The sequence below is a fragment of the Athalia rosae genome, chromosome 8 (genome assembly GCF_917208135.1).
Source record: "Athalia rosae chromosome 8, iyAthRosa1.1, whole genome shotgun sequence".
In the NCBI taxonomy this organism is placed as follows: Eukaryota; Metazoa; Arthropoda; class Insecta; order Hymenoptera; family Athaliidae; genus Athalia; species Athalia rosae.
In genome coordinates, this window is record NC_064033.1 from 4,740,509 (window position 1) to 4,758,700 (window position 18,192).

Below are 18,192 nucleotides of genomic sequence, written 5' to 3' on the forward strand. Positions count from 1 at the left end.
ACCAGGTCGTCGTCACTGTATTCGAATGGCAAGTGGAGTCGCTAAGCGGTATATACACACGGCGCCCCGACGGACGGCGTCGTTTCTAAACTAAAATTCTACCGACGACTACGTCGAGCCACGACGACGAACCCGACGTCGACGGAGGGCGCAAGCGCTCGAGGGGGTTTTGGCAATCGATCGAGAAACTCCCCCTCGCCGTTGCCCCCGCTCTCCTCCCCACGTACGTAGCGTACCTCGTTCCACCGTGTCGATATTTTTTTTTGTCTCTCCCCCCTCCTCCCCTTTTTCGAATACCTCCCCGTCTCCGTCTTCGATTTATCCCTACGGGGGGATTCACTGCTTCGTCCGGTTCTACCCATACGGTACCCCGCGACGTTCGGCAAATCGCTCATATTTCGACTTTGAAATTTTATATCAACGAACAATCAACTTCGTGATCAGACGCCCCGTAAGGCCGGAGGAAGGGGATGGAGGATCGGTGGAAAAATTGTACAACGATTTTCCAAATTCTTGGACCCCTAAGAATCTACCCCTCGACGCTCCCGCGCTCTGGTCGAAATTTTACTACCTTCCTTTTCTCTCTATTTTCAGCCGCCGCGAAAGGATCGTCGTTTCATCGGAAACGGGGGAGGGAAAATTATTTCGACTTCCGGTCGAAAATAGGGCGCTGATTCCTGGGTAGTTTTTCGTGACGATGGGTACGTGTCGTCTACGTTTCGTTGTCACGTTTGTCTCACTCGCGGCGTGTGCGAATGAATTTTGAACGCTAGAATCTTGACCGGTTGTTTTAAAAAGAACCGATTCACGGCTCGCCGTAGATCTAATTTTCCACCACCACCACCACCGACGGTGCCGGTGTTGGTTGACCGTCACGCGGATGTTCTGTAAATTCAGAGAACGAATTATTCAATCCTAGAGATACGGGGGAGGAAACATCACGTACGCTCTGTAATCGGATGATTACACTTCGTTGTATCAAATTACAAATAATTATTACCGGGATAAGCGTATCAACGTTGCGGTATTCCAGTTTCCACTTTCTCAGAGACTGAAACGAGTAGCCCTACGATTTTTTGGCCAACAAAAAGAAAATAAGCAAAACTAGCGTTGAGACAAAAAGGAGAGAAAATTCTCGAATATATTTTCGGTACCCCTACGTCATCTACATGTGTAATACGAATATACATTCAAATGCGTAATTATAAAATCTACATTTATGTATGGAAATATTTACATCGATTATCGGGATACTTTGTATAATTACGTAATAAGATAATTAGTACATTGTACACAATGCGATTTAGTTGAAAATCGTCGCCGATTAACGCGCAGGCGTCGCGAAATATTCGAATTCCTCTTTCTATGACGAAAAACCCGAGTTGTGCCGGAGTCGGCTTACAAGTTAGCCACCGGCGTGACGCTTTGTTGTTACTAGTCACCTTGAGGGCCTGGTAGAGGTGACGCCTCAAAACAAGACCCCGCGCCCCTGGCTACCCTGAATTCAGCTAAGCTCGGCTTCGCTCGTAAATCGAGAAATTCGAATATTTCGACGCCTGCGTGCGTTGATCCCGACCATTTTCAACCGAATCGCGGCGTTGTAGAAATTTGCTGCCGCCTACGAGGCGGATACTGTCTTTATTTTATTAATTAGTTTTTTTTTTTTGTTTTTGTTATTCTACTTTTTTTTACTCCGGATTGCTCGTGTGCAGATTTCGGTACATCATTCCGATGTGACGGAGTCGGGTACTTGATTTTCTGAAAGAAAAAAAAAAAAATACATATATGCAACGAATAAACGATGTTATTCGCCGTCGTGTATCGTACGGAGTGAATATAACAACGTACAACGGGAAGTGCATCGAAACGCTATCTCTAGGTAATTAAATTGTTCCGTTGCAACGGCGAACGCGATAATAGGTTTATTATGTGTACGTACACGTAATGCACGTCGTATACGTTTTTCTTATCTGTTCCATAAAGTAATATCAAATGGTATTTGATAATTAATTTGATAATTTGCCGTTCGCGCGTCTCGTTTCACGGTTGAATAGTCGCCATTTTGATTTAGTTGTTTTTTTTTTTCTTCTTCTCTTCTCTTTTCTTCAATTCTCGTTTCGTCAAATTTCAATTTCTATCATTTTATTTCTGTTATCTTTCATTACGAAAATCGCCGCAGAAGCTTCGCGATGATAACGCGAGTCTTTCCGGGGGCGGTGAAAAGAAAATTTTCCTTTACCTTCGATGAAAATGTCGCCAATAGTTGGCGAAGTTTTAAAATGTTCGGCCAACGAGACGTCGTAACTTTCCAAGGTGGCTCGGACATCCGGTATCCAGTTCCAGAATATCAGCGTCTGTTTCCTCGACTCCAAATCGGTTTGGAGAAATTTCAAATTTTTCGCCACCGTTGCGTCGATCCTGTGAACGTGACGACCGTCCAAAATCACCGGTATATTTTCGGCCTTCGATTCGCATCTGAAAGAATTTTCGCGATATTTATCGCTACTGGATTTTGCTTTATTTTTATTTATTTATTTATTTTTTTCTTTCCTCTTCGCGTTTTCGCTGCACCGTGTGAAAATGTGTAGGTACATACCACACACCGCTACCGCGATTGATTCGGTCAAAGATAAAATCATATCGGCTTATGCCCAGAACTATACGATTAAATATTCTCAAGGTCTTCGCACGACCTCCTTATCGTTTCGCGTGTGTGTCGTACACATGTGCGTACATTTTATTCGTCGATGTAAACCAAGCAGAGGAAATGCACCGCGTGTTTTCGATCGCGCTGAAACGATTTTTGCGGGTGAAATTTATCGATCGACCGACTGCGGACTCCGTTTTTCAATTCTTCTCACCTGGCGATTACTTCTTCCCTCAGGTATTCGGCCGCGGGGAAACTCAGAGATTGTCTCGGGGTGATGAGGAGTACTCGGACGCCGTGTACGGCCTCTTCTTCGACCACGAGGACGCCGGGCCTCGCGGTAAAATACAAAAGGAGAACGAGATTCACGGCTATACCGATGATCATACCGTATTCCAAGCTCAGGAATACGCAGCAGACGATCGTCGCGGTCAGAGGGATTATATCTACCTCTGAAAAAAAGGAAAGGCGGAGAAAATAAAGTGAGAAAATTGTTGCCGTCGATTGAGCGAATCGAGGAAAAATTCATTCGTTCGAAAGCGTTGGGAGCGATCGAACCAGGTCAGGGCAATTTAGAACGCGCGCAAACTTTTAGTATTTTTTTTTTTTTGTTTGTTTTCACTCGGAAATCGACGGGGATAAAAAACGAGTTGTCTTTTATTTTTTTTTTTGCTGACTTTTTTATACCTTTTTCAGATAAGGGAATCGAAGTCTCGTCGACCGGAGTCGATTAGTCGACATCGGCAGAATTCAAGCTACTCGGAGGATCGGATAATTTTAATATACATACGAATCGAGGTGGAAAAAATTTTCTGTTCACTCACTTTTCGTACGCCAGAGTACCCTGAACGTCTCGAATTCCAGCATGTAATACATGGCGACTATTATCACCGCCGCTAACGCGGCCTTTGGTATAAATTCGAAGGTCGAAGTCAGCAATCCGCAGGCCAAAAGGACCAACGCACCGGTCACCACTCCCCCCATTTGGGTCTGGACACCCGAGGCATTGTTGACGGCGGTACGCGTGAAACTTCCGGTGGTCGGCATCGAGCGAAAAAAACTTCCAAGTATGTTGGACGCGCCGAGAGCCAGCATCTCCTGGGTGGCGTCCAAGGAACGCCCCTTCGCTGGGCGGAGGATAAAAATAAAAGTGCCATGGAAAAACTATCGAAATCCAGAAGCGCGCGAACACCGGATAATCGGATTCCAGTTTTATTTCCATAGTTTCAGACTCACCGAAGGCCTTGGCTATGGCGATGCTCTCGAGAATAGCGATCAGGGGTACCGATATCAACGAACTTCCCAATTCGCTCACCGTCTCGCCGAAGTTGTACGTCCGATTGTTGTAACATATGGAGAACGGCGGTAACCCGAAGGGCGGAAGACCCTCGGCGATCGTCCCGGTGAGTTTGAAGGCCTCTATACCGTTTATGTAGAAAATGTAAGCCAACACGGTAGCCAGTATTACCACAACAGCGTTACGCGCCAGAGATAATACCCAAATTATCTTGTAGACCCAACTTCCGCGACGGTCGCCTCTCAGTTGCTGAAAATTAATAATATCGTCATTTCACCGGCGACGGGTCGCCGTTATTTTCGATTTCGACTCTTTCCTCCGGGTTTTTCCGCCCCCCTTCGTTCGGAAAAGAAAAACGAACGGAAGGAGAGAGATACCGCTTGTTTTCGCACGCTCCATCCGTCACCACCTGTTGGTGGTCGGTTACAGCGGGCGTACGCTCGCTCGGAATGAGAATCCTGAATTTCAGTTAGAAAAGTTGAGAAAATTCTTCTCTTTTTCTGGCTACGCGCCATTGTTTTAATTGGCACCGAGGAAGAGAAACGTCTCGCGGATCCGGACGAGGGTATATTTTATATCTTCGTCCGGCTGTGAATCCGGCATTCCGGATTCATCGGAGGAAATGAGGGCTGTTTTTTGTTTTTCGAAACGGAGGGGAGAAGGAGTTGCGATTGTCTCACCTTGAGGCCGACCAGTAGCGCGATGGAGGATATCCCGAGAACGGTGTCCCATAAACTCGTGTCCTTTATGTTCTCAATTACCGCTCTGATTGAATCTATGAAACTATTTCCACCGCCGGTCAATCCTATCAAAGATTTTAATTGGGAGGCCGCTATGGTTATAGCCGCGGCGTTCGTGAAACCGGACGTAACCGGCATACTTATGAAATCCACCAAAAATCCAAGTTGCAATATACCAAAGGCCGATATCACGCAACCGGACAAAAAGCAGAGCAGGACCTGCGGTTTGAAAGAAAAAAAAAAAACAAACAAAGTAAAACGAAGCGGAGGTTTGTAATCGTTGAATCTCTTTATCTCCGTCATCGTTTCCATTAGTCCGTTTATTCTAGTTTTTTAATTACCACACCGTCGGGTCCGAGTCGGCTGGTGTAGCTTTGGCTCATCAGCGCCATTATGGCGGTGGGTCCTATAGTAATATCTTTACTGCCGCCGAGAAACAAGTAAACGAAACATCCGACGAATCCGCTGTAGAGACCGTACTGTAATTTGAGAAAAGATTTCGTCAAACTTTCGTTTTTTCCCCACCCCCTTTTTTCAATTAGTTCGAATACAAAAATTTCGTACGCTACGATTATTATATTGACGAGATATAGGAGATAAATAATGAATATAGAATCACTTTGCAACGTCATTTGAATCGATCTAACGGAGAATACGATACAGAGGAGGTGGTGAGAGATTGTTATAAGACGTTGAAAACCAAAAGGGCGTATCCCGGAATTGTTTTTCTTTTCACTTTTTCTCACTCCTCTCAGTTATTTTCCGCTAGATATCCAAATCCGATAAACAGAGTTTGAGAAATTTCGTGTATTCCGAGGCTCCCATTACCGGAGACGGGGAAGTTCGAACAGAGGAAAATTACAAAGTTGGGAACGACGATTAATTCACCATCTCTACGTGTAGGTTTACATGTTGTTGTTATTAATATTATTATTATCCCAACCTGGGCAGGAAGTCCGGCAACAATAGCGTAAGCGATTCCTTGGGGAATAGCCGTCAGACCTACGGTCAAACCCGCTAAACAATCCTGCAGTAATTTATCCCATGTGTAATACGGTAGCCAAGATATTATCGGTATTCTTCGCCGCACCGTATCTTTCACGTCACATTTCACCGACGACATTTCTTCCCCTGCAAAATAACGTCGTTTTTTTTCTTTTTTTTTATCTTAATTACCGTTATACCATCCGCTTCCGATTTTGAATCTTTTTTCCATTCCGATTCTCCAATTTTTAATTAATATCGTTCGATTCACTGCAGATGCGACAATTTATATTTTTCTTTCCTTTTTGTGGAGCAAAAAACAAAATAAAGACCATTTTAGACCAACCTCTGTCACCGACCGCAGCTATCACGTTTCGTATATTCATAATTGAAAAAACTATGGTTTTTGGCTCCTTCCGCTTATTTTTTTTTTTTTTTTACTTATTATTATTGTCACTTTTTTTACGCGCGAGTCGATACAAGGAGGAAGAACTTATACCGTGCTCGGCCTACGCTATCGGTATCACTTCAACGATTAATGAATACTCCGAGAATGAAAAGCTTAACGAGAGTTATAAAAGAGTTCTTGACAGCCGAAAGTCGAGTGTATCTCTCTGTGTTGCGGTGACGTGACAATATATCGTGGGCTTTCTACGCTGATAAAGAATATAAAAAAACGAAAATATGTATCTAATCATAATATTGTAAGTGTTCCGAATCATCCTGATCAGCGGTATTAGTAATACCTTATCTGTGTTCTTTACTATTTGTGTACGAAAGAAATTTATTTAACCGGACTAATTTTTATGACGGTGTCAACGTTTATGCGGTAATTGTATACCGTGTGATTGCTGGGAATTTTATGCAACTTTGACGAAAAGCTTTTCAAATTTCTTATTTTATCATTCTGTATAAAAATCAATTTCCGACAACCGTCGGTATTTATATGGACGATAAAATTTGATAAACAAACAACGATGAATTTTTAGGAAGAAAATTGGTCCGATTTTTTGTTTGTTTATTCTATCTCTTGTTTTAAATTTGTCGGTACATGGGGTAGAGGGAGTGTTAGGAATGCGGCTGATCAAATCTTAACTTTGTGTATTATATATACTATGTGCAGTGTGCACAGTGATAAAAATTAGAAAAAAAAAAAAAAAGGGAGATCAGAGATATTACGGATCTCATGACGATAGACTTCCTTTGTATATGTTAGGGGCAATCTAGTTGATTAGCTACGATAAGAAAGAAAAATCGAAAAAAAAACAGCGAATATGTTTTTCAAATATAATTTTTCATTAATAATTCGTTTTACTCACTCGACGCAGGAACGGCAGCGTACGTCACATCGGAGTCCCTGACTCGACGATCGTTCGCAAACGAACGCGCGGACATCGCGACAAATGAATTATGATGGATATTAATATTTATTTGCAACAATAGAGAAAAAGAAAATCGAAGAAAAAGTGTGAAACGAAATGAAAGGAAAAAATCGTCGACTGAGTTATTTATTTTATATCTGTACAAACTTTCTATTATTATTATTATTAGCATCAGCTAATTTCGTGTTATTTTTTTTCTTCTCTCTTGTGTATTTTGATTTTAATTCGAAGACAGAAGAAACGGATTTTTCCTCTTCGTTTCTTCTTTCTCTCTATTTCAATTTTGCAAGTTGTTTTCTTTGTCTCGACATACTCGAATCGTTTCGGTACGAACGACGAGACGAAACTGAAGACGAAATAGGAAACGCGACATCGTCATATGTATATTATTTTCTAATGTTATGTTATTCCGATTATACGTACATACTTATGAATGTGGTTCGCGTAATAACGTAAAACATACCGATGACATGATCGTAAACCGAATAATACGAATTATTCTTAATTATCCGTAATTGAAAAATTTCTCTATCCGGTTCAGATTTCTTTTAACTATACATCTGAGCAGTACGAATTCGATGCCCATCGTCGTTCGACGATCCTCGTAATATTTCGACGATCCTTCATTTTTCCTTTTTATGTTATCCAATTTTCACCTGTATACTAAAAAAAAAAATGAATCATATTTTTTTTCTATCACGATATACCTTGTAACAATTTTTAAGTAACACGCAGTAAACGATTGTTTCAATAAATCCGGTATGGATTGTACATGATATAATGGAAACACTCGATATATCACGTGCGTATTTCCACCTGATACTTTCCTTGATTATTGCAGATTGTATTATTGTACGAACATCGCGTGCTGAATAAACTTGAACTTCTAATGAACTATAGTCCAGCTGATGATGACGGATGACGTGTGCTGGACGAAACGGAAAAGGAAAATGAAAAAAGGAGAAGATAAGCGACGAGAAAAACGAACTTCGAAGAAGAAAAGATTCAAGTATTTACGGAAAAAAAAAAAAAAAAAACAGGTCGGTACGGGACAATTTCAATCTCATTGTTTCGTTCGCCGCGTTGATATATCGGACGTAGATTTTTTTTCCTTCTGCGTTAAAAAAAAAAAAAAAAAAAAACAAACCGCCTCTGCCCATACCTCGTTACTTACGGTCGTTCTAATGCCGTACCTACTTCAGCATTGTCGATTCAATCTACAATTCTACGCTCGCATTATTATATAGATTAATGTTATGTGAATATATTCAAACACGCAAAGGACATTTACTATAAATTCACTCGATTTCTCACCGATGTTGCAATGCTTATGTACACGTCATGTATGTAAGTACCGTACCTACATACGTGTATGGGGTATTTCGCGACAAACGTAATTGAAAATTAGCCAGGTGTTTTTTTTTCTATCGTTTACTCTCTTCCACCATTTTGCCAGCCATTAACGTTTCCATACTTTCGAATGAACATGGCAACGCAGAAAATTGGGTAAAAAACTTTGAAACACACGAAGTAAAATATGGCAAAATAATGATTTCGTAATGAAATTTCCTATACAATTCGTGTAATACGTATGAATATAATGAAATTCTGGTAAATGTATACTTGAAAAAAAAATCATAGCTTTTCTATGTGACGGTTAATAACATACGGTGTACGAGGTTGGCTCTGCAACGATGTTCCACATAACGATGATTATGTGATCGTATATGGAGGGTTAATTGAATTACTGCAAAAGTAGTAGGACACGAAGGTAGTTGCGGATTTGAAAAATACGTTGTCATTATTAGTTGGTTTTCTTCGTAAAATCGGATAATCGTTTGACTTACTTTTACACAAGTTTCATGGGCATAAACGTTAATTTTTACACGTACGTACGTACATTCGATTTATGTATTTACATAGTATGTACGCTCGATGATTATACAATAGTATATAAAAGGGATTACGGATATACGTATGCATCGATGTTACGTGGGCGATTCAGTCACGTGCGTACAGATAAGCGATTAGAGCGTCAAGTATTACAAAAACAAAGAAAAAAAAAAAATCGATCAATTAAGAACCTTATCGTTTTTGGTTATTAATTAAGCTGAAATTGATACTAGTTTACCGTTGTAGACGAAACGGATGTTTCAGCTTATTACCTGATCCGAAAAAGGAGAAAAAAGAATAAGAATGAACGGAATGCTTTGAAAAAAAACAAAAATTTTTTCATACATTCTCATATTCACGTGTACGGATATTTTTATTTTGCTTAAGTAAGGAGGAATTGTAAAAATGCAATGCCACATAGCTCTCGATAAAATAGTATTGTTGTATATATACGTTACAACGAGCATATACTTATGTATTATAAGTAATTCTTTATTCAACTTGTACACCCGCAACGCGGTTCGCGCGTTTATTGCTCGTTAGTTATTGGCTCATTTTTCTCGCGGAGAATGTCACGGATTATGTCACGGATTACATACGTCTGGTACATAGGTATATACAAAGCTGAGATAGACCGATCTGTAAGCATGTACTACTTATATACCGAATACCCTCGCGGTTTTCGTAGTCAGTAACCATAAAGCAGCTGATCAATGTCACGGATACGATTCCGGGTGGGTACCATATAATTGGAAATCACATCTACTTTTCATTTTCCTGACACTTTGTCAACGGAGTAAAAACAAAATTCGGGTAGCTAGACCAGTGGTTATCGTTTTATCGAGCTCTCGCGGTCCAGGTGGAACATTTGGCGATAAAATAGGCGGTCGTTTGGGTAAAAAGAACGTGAAATAAAGCGGTGAAATTCAAAAGAATTCAATTCGCAGTCGGCAGGACTCGAACCTACGCTCCCAGAGGGAATCTGATTTCTAGTCAGACGCCTTAACCACTCGGCCACGACTGCTGAACGATAAGAGTCCCCTTAAATTTTCTGCTTCTCTTACTTTTTTGTTAAACAACAACTCCGTGAATCGACGAAGTGAACGTGTCACTCTTGTTCCGTACAACAGATTTATTTCACCTGTTCAAACAAAGAGCGTGCAATAATTTTTTTTTGGAAGAACAAACAAAACGTCTGGTGTCGTGAGAAAAAATAACGGCGAAAATGAAAAGTGAAATTGAAAATCGTTCGTTTTTTTTTTTTTTTTCGTTTCAAATAATTATTTACTCATCGATCAAGTGTATTGATTTCGTTCAATTGTTTTCAGAGTCGAAGCCGAACGATTCGTTTGAGGATATGATGAATGGATACTCACTCGTAACCAACACCTGAAGTGAACCGCAGTCACTGGAATTTTCTCTTTCCGATGATGACATTCTCTCACTAGGTAATATTCGAAATTATTTTTAGAGAAAAATCCGGTTCACACGTTATTTTGTAACACTGACACGTGAATTTTATTATCATTTATTACACCGTCATCGCGATAACTTTCAACGTTAACTATTTCGCCGCTCTTACATTTTTCTAACGCTGTCTGATAGAAGAAAGAAAGAGAATAGATAAAATGATGGAAAAACGAAAGCTGGGAGCGAACGCAAACGTCACACCGAATCACGTTCGATATTCTCTGGTTTGTGAAAAATTATTTCAATCGAAATTCATCAGTCCAGTAGGTGTAGCGGGCATTGTATGCATAGGCCGATTATCGTACAGCTTTCTATCGGCAGCGATATAATGTTGCTGCAACCTGCAGATCAAAGTTTATTATACAATTACGATACTATGGTTCTATGTAACCTAAACTGATTCATCGATGTAGATTAAAATATTGTAAACACATCTGCTTCGTGCGCGCGGAAAATATGTTCAACAAATAGCGGGTCGTGTATCGATGGATAAATTTTATGCACCCAGATTGTTGTTATCGATTCGAAAATTAATCAAATTTGTTTTCGACATTTTTTTTTCCCCCCTCCCTCTTCTCTGTTCGACGACCTGGAAACCGATGTTTGTACAAAATTGACGGAGGCAAAGAAGAGCCGGGGGAATAAAAAAAGTTCTTTTTTTCCAGAGAAGTTTGATTGTCGAAAGATCGGCTCGTAAATGAGTGAAAGTTCGTCGTCGAAAAGAGGAGGGCAAAAAGACTGCCGAAACCCGGGATTGAACCGGGGACATTTAGATCTTCAGTCTAACGCTCTCCCAACTGAGCTATTTCGGCTGATGGGGGTAGACTTGCGTCAATAATTACAGTAATTTCATAATTTTTTTATAACTTTAAAGAAAAAAATTGTAAAGGTCAAAGCGAAATAATATTCCTAATCATATTAGGAAGACGAGGGAGTACAGCGCATTTCAAAAAAGTCTTCAAGCGTTCCTCGTAGCGACGAGTGGTTCAGAAATGAATTTATCAAATTATTCGAAGATGGATAATAATCAATCTCATTTCATTCGAGCACTGCTCTTCTTTGTTCAAAGTAAACGTTCCGTTCGAAACGACAACGCTTAAATAACGTTCAGCAAAAACGCTCACGTTTTTTCTAAATTTATTTCTCATTTTATTTTAACTTCATTCTTCTTTAAAATCGTGGTTTTTTCTCATCGCTCTAGTAGACCTTTTATTTTATAAACTGAACGACTTAACCTAGACCACACTTCAGTGCCACACGTTTCCGACACGACGTTATGAGGGGAATGCCTGCGAAAGAAAAATAAATTAAATGAAACGAGTCTCGCATACCCCAGGTTATTGACAACCGAGTTAATGACGCTGTAAATTAAGTTGTCAATCAACAGGGGTGGTCAATTATTATTGTTATTCTCGTTTATCGATCGTCATTATTGATGGGTTTTTAATTATTATCGATAATAGTTTCTCATTAGATGTGAAATTCATTTTTGCCCTCCGATTTATCCACGTCCATTATTTTCAACGAATCTTTCTTATTCTTCTTTTTCTTCTTCTTCTTATTATTATTTTGTTTTTCTATCACTGATTACGACGTCGTAGTTTTAATTGGGAGAAAAAAAAAAAACACACCTTCTCTGCAACAATTTGATTTGATTTTCGTTCGCATAACGCAATGTGGATGAAAAAAAAAAAATTGCAAAAAGGGGTCCGACGAGGATGGGATTCGAACCCACGCGTGCAGAGCACATTGGATTAGCAGTCCAACGCCTTAACCACTCGGCCACCTCGTCCGATGAAAGATGTGCATCTTGCCAAATTGTTTCAAGGTCAAGTTTAAGGACTCAAACTTCGATAGTCAGCGTTACATTTTATCGTATACAGATTTTGTAATTCGTAAGAAACGCGACCTCGATTTTATTATGTAACAATGGAAATTACTACATCGTTTATAACTTGTATAATACGTACACATAGGTATGCACGGTGTACATAGTTACGTTTCACTAACTTCTAGACAATGGAATTGCTCTACATATGTACTACATACGTCTATACGTACACTACGTACTCGTACGTACATACATCTCTTCTCTGGAGTCAAATTTTTGTTACGCAAATTAAATTATTCACCTGCCGTGTGTGTGCGCGTATAACATACCGCGGATCGTTAACGCTTGTTTTGCAAAGTTCCTCGACAACCGAATTGAATGACAATTAAATCTTTAAAGTTTTAGAAAATTTAAGTATACGTACAGTTCGTACGTATACTAGTTACGTAGACAGTTACAATAACGTTTATAGCCGATCGATCGGTGAAACGAAAAAATCCTTTCACCTGCGCGCATTAAACCGCTCGTTGTAAACGTATATCGTTTAGAATGGCAAACGACAACGTTTGCCGAATTTCTAAAACCATTTTTGCATTCACTCTGCTTTCTTTTTTTTTTAAAAACTCTTACAATATTTGCCGGTCAAATAGTCGAATCTATAGAGGTGATTTAATTAACATATCGCGGTCATGCTACCAGAATGTTTTCTCATAAATATGTCGTCCATAAATTACAGCGTAGATTTTCTTTCTTTTTCTTTTTTTTGCGAAATAAAACTGAATCTCGTACGTACGCTCTCCGTAGTCGTTTAATTAAGCCGTTGATCAAAGTCGCAAATCATCGATAGATTTCAAATAAGGTATAATAAAAAAATTCTCGGTCAACAGACGCTCTAGAATTTTTTCTTGCGCACAAGTATCGCGAAATCGATCGATTCTGCTTTTTTATCATAATTTATTTGCCGTTGCATAATTGCGTGAAAATTAATTAACAAATTTTTTTTTCTCTCGCGCGCTTCTTTCGCCTCACAGGTTTCTTTTTTTTGCGATATTCATTTCCCACGAGCCGGCGACGAGGACGTCGATCCGGGCGTGGGGAAAATTGAAAAGTGAGAGAAAATTAATTTTTTTTTTTTAACGAAAAATTCGTTGCAATTGTTGCAGGTAGAAATGTTTCACGTTCGCATGCGCATCCAACAAGGCGCCGTGGCTTAGTTGGTTAAAGCGCCTGTCTAGTAAACAGGAGATCGGGGGTTCGAATCCCCCCGGGGCCTGATCGGTGAGTTCGATACACAAATTTGAACGCCCGATGTGTTAAGTTTTTTGTATTTTGTTTTCAAATCGATTCGTCTCCTCCCCCTTCACGTTTAATTTATTTTTTTTTGTTTTTTTCATTCACTCTCCGCATCTCCGCCCAAAGGGATACGGGTGCTCGAAAATACGAAGGAAAAATAGACTGGGGGAAAAACTAGGTGAAAAAATGCGAAAGAAAAATCTTGCACGCGTCATCGCTGTTGGTCACGTAATTATCGCGTCACGAGATTCGTCCGATCCAGCGGTTGAGATACATCGAACGTGATCCGCGCCTGTAATTCCCATCGATCTAAGATCGTTTTAACCAATAATTATAATCATATCGTACGATGCATCCAGCAATTAGATGTAACCGTCTACGTTACACTCGTACATTCGTGTACCGGGGAAAAACAAATATCGTGAAAATAATTCGACGCATTCGTTCACGTGTACGTGTACATATCCGTACAGACCATTTGTTTTGTAACATATGCACCTGGTTATCGTCATTATCCCTACGACAGAACGTGCGACGTTCATGTTATCCCCGATTAATAGCATCGCATGTGAAGCAAATTTCGAATGAACTTTTCGCAAAACTATTGGATATTTTATACCAGGCGATGAACGTCACCGGAAGTCGTTTGTTGTACATTTTTCCCCATTCCTCGGCGCACACCTCGTTCAGATGCTATCTGTATCGCACGTGTGTGGGAGGAGAACGATAGAAGAAAAAAAAAAACAACACTACAACAAAATTTTTATTCCTGGAAAACTTACCGGAAAATCAAACGTAGCATATACCTACATTTTTGATAATTCTTATTCCTTCTTCTACCTGGCTTGTTTTGCTAATTTTTTGCTCTTCTTTCCTCGCAGTATCGGATGTTCGGAATTTCAATTAATCAATTAATCTACGTGAAGATATTCTTCTTGTATACACACAATCGATGAACACGCATCAGGTGTGCATACTTATTACACGCCTATGGGCAAACTAGATCAACTGTAAATGAATTTTTCCCGTTAACGTAACCCATCTCAACCTTACCCGACCTAGCGCAATTTTATAATATCCTATGTGATATAATACTACGTTTGCTGGATATTTAGCTCAATCGCCATAGGTATTTTAATTGATTTCAGTTACGGTAATTAATACCATCCGCATATATTCGGATTTCGGTTGATGTTATTATCAATGTTGTGATTCTTTTCTCTAATTATTTATCGATTCGTTCGTAGATTTAGTTTTAATTGATTCTTTTTTTCCATGCAACTTTTACCGCTATTCACAAAATTCTCCGGGAATTTAATAACGATGAAAAAGGAATTCTGATTATTTTTATCTATATTTTGCGTCTTTTTTGCCTTTAGACGTTAATTAAAAAATTGTGAATAATCATGCGCTGATTATACAGGTATGCAACCGATAGTAGCACATTGCAAAAGTTATTTTTTTTTTTTTTTTTTCTTTTTAGAGCACGTGGCTCTGTTTTGATGTTGAATGCGCATGCGCTCGAGATCGCATTTATTACATATGTATATCTGTATATATGTATTTATGTATTCTATATTAGTATGGGTAGGATACCAAAGGTAAAATTTTCACCAGCTGTCTGTCACCTTTTGCTACTTCTATAAAACCAGTTGAAGTTGGCACCGCATTGGGTCCGGTTCGCCAATATTTATTTGCAATATTATACCGAGATAATTAAAATATATTAGTCGAAGAATTTAACTCAACGTTGAATTCGATTTTAATTTTAAAACAATCGTCCGATTTTTTAAACAATATATCGCGCTCGGTTTTTAGTTTTATTAATTTTGTTCTGATATTCTGTGTCGAACAAAAAACGAAGAAAATAAATTAAATAAATCAATCGAAAAATAAAGAAAGATATTTAGAGTGAAAAATATCGAGGTGATAGTCTAATCAGTTGCAGTGGCGAGTGTGCGTTCGATCAATAAAAAATGAAAAATCGGAAATAATGTAAATTCAATATTGTGGAGTTCGAATATCGTTGAAATAAAAAGTAAAAAACCAAACGAAAATAGACTTGGGGAGAAATAAAATAGAGCTTATTTCGTATAAGGGTAAATATAATCAATTCGCTAATCGCAAAGTATATCGGATATAAAATACGAATATACGTAAGGATTTATAGTACATTATAACGAATAGGTATAGCTGCATGCAGATACCGTAGGATACATAGTATATTATAGGCACGTAGAAGATTGCTGGGAAACTTTGAAAATTAATCTAGTAAAATCCAGCAAAGTGTATAATAAAAGTAGTTTTCCTTAGTTTTATGGGGTGAGAATAAAAAGCGGCTACAGTGCTACAGAAGCATTACAAGAACATAGGTAATTACATGGAGTCGAGGTTTGCGTACGTACAATATGTATTTTTCGAATTCACTTATTATGCAGGGTAAATTTAAGCCTTGAATTACTTCCTGGAATTATTAGTTTCGGTTGCTAAACTTCATTTTCCTCTTACCCCCCCCCCCCCCCACCCCCCCTTTCCGCCCCGTAAATCGGTGTTAATGATATAAAAACTTCGGGGAATTTACTACGTATTGTGAATCCAATTATACCGTTATTTATCATCATTATATATCCCATGTAATAATCGAATACGTACATATACATACCTATATACGACGATGTAATTTGCGAATGGGTATTCTTAATCTAGAGAAAGCATCGATACTCAATTTATTTACCTAGGCATGTATATGCGTATCTGGTACGTACCTATTTACCCGTCTAGGATTATAGGCCTTATAATTATAACTAACTTTCGCATCATGTTCACGCGTATATGAGCCAGCACATCGATACCGGATGCGTGTATATACCTATTCGTCGTTACCCTTTAGAAACAAAACAACAAAAATATTAAAACATCAAAATCGTTGGAATTTCATTTTACAATATTATCTCGAAATGGGTTACCACACGTCGCGCACGTGTCTGCGGATATTTGTAAAGAGGTAGCAGAAAATATTGTCAAAATATTATACACAAATATGGAGCGTACATCGTACATTACACGATGAATTCTTCTTTCGTATGTATATGTACGTATAATGCATATATCTCTCGATGCACCACCTGCACCAGAGTAGAATTTACACGGCTTTAGTCGATCTGAATTCTTATCGTCGGTGGGACAGCAGCTCTCGCGTTTCTCGAGAAAATTGGTCCCATTTTTTTTATTGTTCAAATCGTGTTTCGTGTTTTTCCCTCCCTCCCTACCTACCTACCTACCTACCTACCTACCTACCTACCTATCGTTGCAATTGCGAATTCCGATGCGAGGATACACGCTCGGTTTTATATAATGTAATAATGAAAATTCAAGTGAGCTCAATTTTCCGCTATAATATGCATGTAATGTACCACGTTGGTACGTATGTAACGTGCAATATCGCTTCAATTTGCGTTAGAACTTCGAAACGGAAATCGACTCCATTCACCGCTGCTTAGGGAATGAAAAATAAATCAAACTGCAAAAGGAAAAAGGAAGGAACGAACGAAAAAAAACAAAAAAAACAAAATGGCGAACGGACCGTGTAGCGGTGTAGGTACAATACACTTGATGGGTAGAGCAAATTAAAAGTAAATTAGTGGGGTCTGTAATAATGCGAGTACACGGTACGTAACTAGATGTGTATTCGCGTATGGGTAACAGAAAATTTATTTTCGTATCGGACGTTTGTTTAATATGTATGTACATATGTGTACGATATACGTACACGTATACATGTATGTATATATCGGTAGAAGTTGAAGAGTTTATGGCAATACGTATACTCGACAATGTTAATTACGGTATTACATTCCAATTTGGTTGTTTATTACGTAAATTTAATCTTCATTCGTTCGCTTGTGTGTTTGTTACAGGTTTACGGACAAAAGTTTGGTCGCGTTACATCACATGATCGGAACTGAGAGGATTTTCGAGCGTGTTGCAAATTTTAATCACACCGGCGATGGATAATTCGAGCCGATGATTTCGATCGGCGCGAGTTCGATTATAAATTTTCGTTATTTCCCTTTGTAATCTTACGTGTTTTTGTATTTTTTTTTGTATTTTTTCTTTTTTTACTTCATTCGTCGCTCCGCGTAACAACGAATTTATCAATTTGCTCCTCCATTCGTTTGAAATTATACGATTATTTTTTTTTTGTAAATCGCCAATCGCTCGCCGACATGACAAAGTACAACTTGAACGAGGAAGAAGCATCCGCGGCAGTGGCCGCCGGGGATCGTCAAATCAACAAGGACGTTAGATTGACCGGTTTTAAACCGACGGATAATATCGTTGGAGGAATTTTTGACGAGCCTCGAACGACGTTCGATATGTCAAACAGACTTGGGGGGATCAACGTCGAAACGGAAACGAACAAAGTCACTATTTCCGAAATATCTGGTAAGAATCATCCGGGTGACGGATTTCATTCTCCTTTTTCCATCGCGTTGCCTGATCCAAGAAATAATACACGTGTTCTTGTTTTCGGGGTCTCGTTCGATACCGATTGATTTTTTATTTCTCTTTTTTTCCACCAGCGACGGTTCGAGACGTTTGAAAAAAAAAAAAATTCATTTCAAGAGACTGCACCGCGCGAGGCGTATCGTCAT

At 39.1% G+C, this 18,192-nt stretch overlaps 2 protein-coding genes, 1 long non-coding RNA gene and 4 other non-coding genes across 17 annotated transcripts in view; 3 read left to right on the plus strand and 4 right to left on the minus strand.

Moving 5' to 3' along the window:
* LOC110117032 lies at positions 1 to 3,602 on the plus strand. The gene is made up of 4 exons (XR_007280000.1): positions 1 to 223; positions 2,885 to 3,208; positions 3,344 to 3,445; positions 3,573 to 3,602. It is a non-coding gene; the product is annotated as an uncharacterized LOC110117032 (long non-coding RNA).
* LOC105686323 (sodium-independent sulfate anion transporter-like) lies at positions 1,668 to 10,925 on the minus strand. 5 transcript variants are annotated; one of them, XM_020852726.2, is made up of 9 exons: positions 6,988 to 7,177; positions 5,628 to 5,815; positions 5,026 to 5,163; positions 4,625 to 4,903; positions 3,884 to 4,193; positions 3,472 to 3,774; positions 2,862 to 3,099; positions 2,240 to 2,475; positions 1,668 to 1,758 (listed from the first exon to the last, which is right to left on the minus strand). In XM_020852726.2, the coding sequence occupies exons 1-9, from the start codon at positions 7,061 to 7,063 to the stop codon at positions 1,724 to 1,726; spliced, it is 1,803 nt and encodes a 600-aa protein (XP_020708385.2). In that variant the 5' UTR covers positions 7,064 to 7,177; the 3' UTR covers positions 1,668 to 1,723. The 5 variants fall into 5 exon arrangements, with proteins under 5 accessions (XP_020708385.2, XP_048515879.1, XP_048515878.1 ...); XM_048659922.1 differs by lacking the exon at positions 6,988 to 7,177 and adding an exon at positions 10,320 to 10,925 and having other exon boundaries at positions 3,472 to 4,193; XM_048659921.1 differs by having other exon boundaries at positions 3,472 to 4,193; positions 6,988 to 7,180.
* LOC105686322 (sodium-independent sulfate anion transporter-like) overlaps positions 3,897 to 18,192 on the plus strand; it is an 18,897-nt gene continuing 4,601 nt past the window's right edge. For 2 of the 7 annotated variants that reach the window (XR_007279993.1, XM_012401004.3), the window contains exons 1-5: positions 3,897 to 4,050; positions 7,892 to 8,090; positions 10,272 to 10,391; positions 14,419 to 14,504; positions 17,455 to 17,983. Coding sequence is in view for 6 of the 7 variants with exons in the window: in XM_012401004.3 (XP_012256427.2) it covers positions 17,764 to 17,983 (220 nt within the window). In the remaining variant the exon portion in view is untranslated. Of the gene's footprint in view, positions 4,051 to 7,891; positions 8,091 to 10,271; positions 10,392 to 13,407; positions 13,523 to 14,418; positions 14,505 to 15,183; positions 15,637 to 17,454; positions 17,984 to 18,192 lie in introns of those variants that run through there. The other 5 variants (XM_048659917.1, XM_048659918.1, XM_048659919.1 and 2 more) reach the window with 5 other exon arrangements.
* Trnas-aga lies at positions 9,886 to 9,967 on the minus strand. Its single transcript has one exon. It is a non-coding gene; the product is annotated as a tRNA-Ser (tRNA).
* Positions 11,153 to 11,225, minus strand: Trnaf-gaa. Its single transcript has one exon. It is a non-coding gene; the product is annotated as a tRNA-Phe (tRNA).
* On the minus strand, positions 12,124 to 12,205 carry Trnas-gcu. The gene has a single exon. It is a non-coding gene; the product is annotated as a tRNA-Ser (tRNA).
* On the plus strand, positions 13,444 to 13,517 carry Trnat-agu. The gene has a single exon. It is a non-coding gene; the product is annotated as a tRNA-Thr (tRNA).

Bases quoted from the DNA above. Each gene is read 5' to 3' on its own strand.
- LOC105686323 (XM_048659921.1), bottom strand. From the start codon at position 7,063: ATGTCCGCGCGTTCGTTTGCGAACGATCGTCGAGTCAGGGACTCCGAT. The intron at 5,816-6,987 runs GTGAGTAAAACG...GTTATTTTGCAG, and splicing joins CGCTGCCGTTCCTGCGTCGA to GGGAAGAAATGTCGTCGGTG. The intron at 4,194-4,624 runs GTGAGACAATCG...ATTAATTTTCAG, and splicing joins CGCTACTGGTCGGCCTCAAG to CAACTGAGAGGCGACCGTCG.